Here is a 7,861-nt window from a genome sequence, read left to right as displayed (position 1 = left end):
TTCGCTCGTCTACGGGATGAAGGGGCTTGATATGGGAGTGGAAGGGGGAAGAAAAAGACAATACAAAATTATTCATTACTGCTTACTCTCTCGTACTCATTGAAGAGTATGAAGTGACTCAAACTAACCTCATGTAGCGACTCCTGCGAAGTTAAAGTTTGCCCGGCTCTGAAGTAGGGTATATTTTGCGACACTCGGTCCAATTCTGCTCAGGGGCAGATTGAGAATTTGTGGGGCTCAGGGTTTATACTACTTAAAAGCCTACATAATTACTCAACTAATTGTCATTTTGTCAAAAAAACTGTTGTCTATGATGATGTGGGCACATGGACTACTTGTACACGCACCTCCACTCCTTTCTATCCTGAGCTAATCTTCCCATTTCCCTAAAACTAGAACATCCCACATCCTTAAATATTTACTTAACAGTAATCTAATCTAGGTCTACCTCTACTCCTCCTAACCTACTGTTTCTGCATCTAATACGTCTCTGACTAGACCTTCATGACTTAGAAGGTGTCCTACCAACCTTTCTCGCCTATTTATTATTGACTTCCATAGAGTGCTCTATTCATCTGTTAATTTTAACACCTCTTCATATCTAACCTTCTCTATTCACGGTGTCATCATCATTCGCCTGTAACACCACATTTCGAACGCTTCTAAAACCTTTCCTTTTCTTCCACGCCCATCGTCCATGTTACGCACCCGTACAGCGCCGCACTCCAACATACACCTTTAACAACAATAAGCTAGACAGCTTTACAACAATACTGTCGCAGTCTTGTTATTAGTCTTGCTTACCACTTATCTTCATATTAGCAGATATTCTGAACAATAGCTAGATTATTTTATTAACCAAGTCTGAATTAGATAGTTATTACGCATAATACATATTCTCTGTAACCATATATATTTATATAAGTATAGGTATACCGGCAAATTCGAAAACAGAGAAGGCCTAGCACATTTTATCACATCTGTCTTACTAACCGGAAGTTTCTTTATGTTAATTATTGATTATTTATCATGTCACCGATGATCATGATGCGGAACGTACTTAAGATATCATCTGCTAATAAGCATGGCGAAACGTTTTCATTTAAGCAAAGGACTTAGGAACCAACCCTAACCCAAACCCAAACTCTTACATGCTTTATAATGTATATTATTTCCATATTCTCTTGACATAAACTTTAATAAGTCGAAATAATTAAAGAGTCACATATATACATATGTATAACATTTGTTTCTTTAGGTATAAGGTCCTTCAAATATTTTTATTTCAAAATCCTCGCTTTTCAAATAATTCAAATGATCAAGCAAACACTGATGTTTGATAAATGGTTCCACTTCATACTATAACATATATTAAAAAAAATCTGATGCCATAAAAGATAAAATAATTGTGTAAGAAGGCTGAAGATTGATATACATAAAAGTACTCTCTTTTTATCAGATAAATCGACACGTTAAGAGGGGTACAATGCGTTTTTGGAATGTACCTTAACAGGTAATTTTTTTAAGTTTTGTTTAGAACGGTCTTAGCAGTTAACCGTTTCAAACGAACTACTTTTATAGGTACCTACCCTAAGCGTAATGTTACAGGAGGTTATTTCCAAATGGAGGTACAGACAATACATGTACTGCATTGCTGGTAAGTTATTTATCACATTTCCTGCTTTCGAATGTTATCATTACTCTCACCTTACATTTATTTACCTACTTAATTGGAGATGTATGCTGATTACAGAAAAAATAGCATTTTTGAAAAAAATGTTTGATTTTTCGTTCGTAATAATTATTTTGGTACTGGTTCGAACTCCCTATTCCTCCCTTTAGTACGTACTTGATTGTAAACTGTATTAAAGATAAATTAATTAATTAATTAAGAATTAGGTAAACTACATTAAGAACGTACTCTATTATGGTAACTGACCCATAGGTAAATTCGCTTGTGTTTGACTTTATAACGTATCTACCTTCTTGACCCTCGTAACATTGTTACTTTGATATCCTTTGTACTTTCTTTTCTCCAACTGTCTGTCTTATCCGTAAAATCGCATTCCCCATCCTAACTCATGTTATAAATGGGAATGTTTGTTTTCTCGTTTGTTCGTCTGTTTATTTGTTTGTTTGCTACTATTTCACCCCTTAACTAGTCAACGGATCATTATAAAATTTTGTAGAGATATTGTCAGGGGTACAGGGAGGGACATAGGGTACCCTTTATCCAAAAAAAGTACTGTTCCCGAAGGATAGAAAAAGATTAGTTTTACTTAGTCATCGATGATCTTTGGCACATAAAACCTACTTAGTTTTTTAATATTTTTTTTGTCTGACTTCTGTACCTCCTTAAACTTTCACAATATTATTACCGCAGTATAATATTTTGTAATCTTCTTATCAGCATTGGTATGCGTGACTGCCTCTGAAATTCATGGATCATGGACTTCTCCATTTATCCCTCAACTGGAATCTGAAGATTCTCCGATCGGAGTTCAATTAACTACCGTAAGTGAAATAATGCAGTAGTCGCAGAAAACATGTTAATGTTAAATGAAAAGAATTAGGAATGCATTTTAACATATTCCAGATGGAAGCTGCTCTTGTTGTAAGTCTTTACACCCTTGGTTTCTTCTTGGGAAGCGCTGTTTCAATACATCCACCTGATCTTATTGGCAGAAAAGCAACATTGATTGCTGGAACTGTATTAAATTTAATTTCTTGGATTTTTATAATCTTTGCTCGTGGTCCAATTCCCTTGTATATTGGAAGGATTATTGCTGGAATGGGAGCAATCATTTGTAGACATGTAAGTTATTGTACTTCTTACAGATCAATTCGATTTTAAATTGATTTTCATGTTAGGTCCGTCAGTCTGCAACATTTTAGGAACGAGAAACATTTTGCTTTTTGAAGTTTTAACATTTAAAACGCATGTCTCTGTATTCTATCGAATGTTACCTCCTATTTATGCAGTCATCAAATATGTTCTTAGTTGTCGATTATTTTCGGAACCTTCCCGTAGTTTCTTTTGTCGCAGCTTTGTGCCTAAGCAGTTACGTGTCTCTCATTTAATTGAGCTTCTTATTCACCAGATGATAGCGACGTTATCGATCCGCCGCCTCAGCCGTATGTTTATAAAGATATATTAATTGGGATATTTAGATAGTTTAATTTTATTTTGTTTTAATATAAGTTAAGCAAGTTCGACAGTTTCATTTTTTGTCCTATGTACGCTCGTAATTTACAATTGTAGATTAAATGAATCGAATCGGATTGTAATATCATTTTAGAACTTAAGCAATTTCTATCGGAAGAACTAGCGGTGCTAAACTTCGCAAAAAAATATCTAAAGAATCTAAATCTACAAAAATGAATATTATTTTAAAAACTTATTTTGAAGTTTTATAAAATGCAGTCCTTTCAGCTAATTTCCTCTTCAATTTCACAAATCAATTAAAGCATGATCTATAAGATCAACTGATTCTTACTGATTATTATATCTCTTATTCCACTATTGTCCAACGGTCCAACAAATGCAAGTCACTAAGCGGTCCTGGAATATTCTTGATTATTTCTCGAAACTTCTCGTAAGTTCCTTTTAGTGCCAGCCTTATTCGCAGTATCATTTATGAGCCGCAGCTGTCGGCGTTCGGGCACATCAAAGATGCCGCCAGTATCGATCACCTACGGCATTCCCTCATGTCAAAAAGTGAATCCGTACATATCCCATACTATTTATTTCAAGGTCATATGGTCGTTTCTGCTCTTATAAAGTCTATCTGTCCATATGTGCTAATTCTGGAAGCGGCTAAACCCATATCGATATAACTTTACACTTGACATGAATAAATTTCTTATCGTTGTCAATAATGATCATTTTCCGGTAGGTAGTAATTATATTAATTAAAGTTTAAAATTTCTAGATATCAGCAATGTACATTGGAGAAATTGCCGACAACGATAATAGAGGTAGAATGGGTTATTTTAATGTTCTATCAAGCACTTGCGGATCTGTTATCGGACTGGTGATAGGTCCTTTCGTATCCTACAGAATTTTTGCAATTATAGCAATATGTACGGTAGTATTTGCATTTATTTGCCTTCTACTGATTCCGGAAACGCCCTATTTCCTCATTAGAAAACATAAACATAAAAATGCGGAAGCAATAGTATGGAAACTAGCGAGCAACTCCTCTGATAAAGAATTTGTCAATAAGAGACTGGAGGAAATCATGGAATCTGTACAGAAAGATATGACAAATAAATCATCAATTAATGAACTTCTTTGCAGTGGGAAATACATTAAATGTATATGTATTCATGGTTGTAAGTATACATAATAACAATATTATCTTCTTCATAAGTTTTAACGGTTATCTAAAAATCATTATTTCATCATCATTATAAGGTCGTCAGTTCTAAAACTGGTTGAACACGTACCTCCACTCATTCCTCATATCCTGAGATAAACTTCGCATTTCCCTAAAACTAGAACAACCCACATCCTATTTGCGAACAGTAATCTAATCTAGGACTACCTCTACCCCTCCTAACTCCTGTTTCTGCCTCTAATATGTCTTCGAGTAGACCTTCATGGCTAAAAAGGTATCCTACTAACTTATTTCGCCTATTTCTCATTGACTTCCATAGAGTCCTCTGTTCTCCTATTCTTTCTAATACCTCTTCATTTCCAATCTTCTCTATCCACGGTATCCACATTTCGAACGCTTCTAGCCTTTTCTTTTCCGCAGCACCGACGTCCCAACTACATCACGTTTAATATGTCGCTGGTAAAATTGTTTTTTCCATTTTAGGTTTAAATATGCTTTTATACATGTCTGGTAGCTCGATCATAAGATCGTATTTGCAGACAATACTCAACGCAAGTGAAAGCTCAATATCATCCAATCTTTCAAGTTTGATTTTTGGAATAGTAAACATCATTGCTGGTGAGTGATCATAATTTGCGAATATGCTAAATGGAACACTAGCATTAAGCAAACTTAAATTTTAGTATTTTTTTCTGGCCAAGTGGTGGATCGATTGGGAAGGAAGCCCCTTTTACTTACCTCTTGCATCGTCAGTGCGATTTCTATGTTTATTCTTGGGGCCTACTTTTACATTAACGAAACGAAATCTTTTAATATGGCGGTTGTGACATGGCTGCCATTGACTAGTCTAGTCGTTTATGAAATATTCATTGCCGTTGGTATTAGTCCCATACCGCAGGTCGTCACTTCTGAACTGTATCCAATCAATGTCAAAGGTATTGCGATAGGAACGGTAGGAGCAATCCTGGCTCCTATTGCTGTTCTCGTTCAAATGTCATACGAACCTTTGAACAACTTTTGGGGATTATATGGTTCTTTTTGGATGTACTGCGTATGCTGTATTTTGGGCATTTTCTTTACCATATTCTTGTTACCCGAAACCAAAGGAAAATCTTTTCAACAAATACAAATGGAAATCAATAAGAAGCGAGTCGACACTGAAGGTGTAGTACATAATAGCAAAATATAAGAAATTGCTATTTGGTCTAATGTACAGTAATCCCTGTGGTGATTTTTGTTACTTAGTTTAGATAGTTCTAAATTATTGTAGCTTTAGTGAATTAAGTAACAGTGAGGCATCTACGTTTATTGGAGTTTGCCAGGATATAAGCCTTACAAGAACTATAATTTATGTAAAAAGAGGAACAATGATGGCATAATAATGTTTAAAATTATTTGTCAAATGCAAGATTGTATTTTATTAGGTACTATCCGAACCCGCCCAGAAAACATCCTGCTAAATCCTTGCGGAAAATGGCTCTCAGTTAAACTCTTTAAAACTTTGGATTCTGGTAGTTCTCGATGTATAGATCAAAAAACTCAATGGGCGCTAAGTCGTAAAAACTCGTCTATTTTAGATATGCGCCCTTAAAGTTACATTCTTTTGTAATGACTTCTAAGGTTCAGTTGAACTTATTGAATACATTCAAATGTAGGTGTTGTTGTGTCTTATTACACCTCTAAGCAAACCAACTTTCTTTACCCATAAGTACGCTATGAAATTGAGATGTAATTATTACAATGTTGCTGGTCCAAAACCATGGCACATTCTTAAAATTGTACATCAACATCAATGTACGCATATGTACATAGATACTAAAACGTATTCAATATAATACGTATTGTAGGTATAATTGCACCTTTGAAGTCCTTATGAAAGAATGCAACTTTAAGGGACCTTATCTCAAAAAGATGAGTTTTTACGACTTAGATCGAATCGAGACTTTTGATTTACATGTCCAGCATTAGTAGCTACATCGGTCATTACGAACAGTAATCTAGTCAAGGTCTACTTCCATCCCTGTTAACTTCTGCTTCTACTTCTAATACGTCTCTAGCTACCCCTGCAAACAGAACACTGAAGATACCAACTGTTAGACATGGAGAAATATTTACTGTAACTATTCTTATAGTTGGGATGTTTAAAATTGGCATAATCGCATTTACTTTTTCTCTTTCAACTTACTAAAGATACTAGAGCGGTTGCTGACAGAATTTCCACTGTTACTCACGATAGACACTGTGGGGAATATCGTAAACATGGAAGAGAGATGCCAGGTAGGAATTGCAGCGGCCACTAACAAAGAAAAAGCAATAACATTACATCAATTAATGTGTAACAGAAAGAGATGCAGACAAGCAGAATTTGAGACTGTTACCAGCATCAGACTTTAAAGAAAGTTCAACACTCTCAGAAATTTAGGAAAGCAAAGACACTTGTTTAAGGATATAATTCCAACCACGCAGTTATAAAGTCGGCCTTGACATTTGCCTGTCTAAGCCAGGGCCGGGCAAACTCGGCTCTTTTGACTCCAGAGTGCTCGTCAGGTATAGCCAAGGAACTCCTCATTGCTCCTGCAAGTGCGAGTGAGATGATTCTTTCCTTTTCTTATCCCTTCCATTTCGTAGGTGAGTTCCCTCTTCCATAGCCGAACCCAATAGTATTGCGAACGTAGTCCGGCATGCTACTACTGAGCTGCGGGACGATCATTAAAAAAAATTTCGTAGGTATTTTGTAAGTTACGAGAGAGGTTTCGCTCGTCTACGGGATGAAGGGGCTTGATAAAGGAGTGGAAGGCAGAAGAAAAAAGAAAGCAATATGGGTGATTACTGCTTACTCTCACGTACTCAATGAAGGGCATGGAGTGACCCAAACTAACCTAAGGTAGCGTCTCCTACGAAGTTAAAGTTTGCCCAGCTCTGGCCTAAGCAACCTCTAACCGCTGCATCACTTACTATCACTCGCTTATCTCTATTCACTTTGTCTGTAATCCTCATGAAACATTTCCTACCTTAGCAAGGGCGTGCTCGAAACGCATCAAATGACTACAATCCCAAGTGGAAGCAAGAAAGAAGATACATCCATTCTAACTGATAATTTATTGCAGCATTTGCCAATTTTGATTGTCCCAACCATACTGGTATCATTACTACGTACTCTTGTCAAATACCTAATCAGTTTTTGAGACAATTATAATGTTCATTATTAAATCGTTTTTGTAGAATTACAAAGCATTTTTCTTTTTGAAATACTTCAATTGTTTTAATATCAACGTGTTTGATTTTTTAAATGACTAAACAAACACGGAAATGTGATAAGAGATCGTATCTCATACTCTAATTAAATACTGAAAAATTCTTATGCCTTAAAAAAAGCGAAAAAGTATAAATCGAATTTTTAAAGCAATGCTTATATATACATATATAAATAACTGACTAGACTTAAAAGCACTCTCTTTCTAACAAAAAAGGACACAGCAAACAACCCTAACCCAAATTCAAACTATTCCATGTTTTATAAT

General features: G+C 35.5%; 1 protein-coding gene across 3 annotated transcripts; it reads left to right on the top strand.

Moving 5' to 3' along the window:
- Window positions 1-1,459: 1,459 nt before the first annotated feature.
- Window positions 1,460-6,660, top strand: LOC108740444 (facilitated trehalose transporter Tret1-like). Of its 3 annotated transcripts, XM_025977534.1 has the most exons (6): window positions 1,460-1,513; window positions 1,582-1,657; window positions 2,411-2,514; window positions 3,933-4,335; window positions 4,824-4,958; window positions 5,024-6,660. In XM_025977534.1, exons 2-6 carry the CDS (start codon window positions 1,600-1,602, stop codon window positions 5,527-5,529), a joined length of 1,206 nt encoding a protein of 401 aa, XP_025833319.1. In that variant the 5' UTR covers window positions 1,460-1,513; window positions 1,582-1,599; the 3' UTR covers window positions 5,530-6,660. The 3 variants fall into 3 exon arrangements, with proteins under 3 accessions (XP_025833319.1, XP_018330263.1, XP_025833320.1); XM_018474761.2 differs by lacking the exon at window positions 1,460-1,513 and having other exon boundaries at window positions 1,522-1,657; XM_025977535.1 differs by lacking the exons at window positions 1,460-1,513; window positions 1,582-1,657; window positions 2,411-2,514 and adding an exon at window positions 2,611-2,815.
- The last annotated feature ends 1,201 nt before the right edge of the window (window positions 6,661-7,861 follow it).

The sequence above is a fragment of the Agrilus planipennis genome, unplaced genomic scaffold, assembly GCF_000699045.2.
Source record: "Agrilus planipennis isolate EAB-ADULT unplaced genomic scaffold, Apla_2.0 scaffold251, whole genome shotgun sequence".
NCBI classification, from domain to species: Eukaryota; Metazoa; Arthropoda; class Insecta; order Coleoptera; family Buprestidae; genus Agrilus; species Agrilus planipennis.
This window is presented reverse-complemented; position numbering and strand designations above follow the sequence as displayed.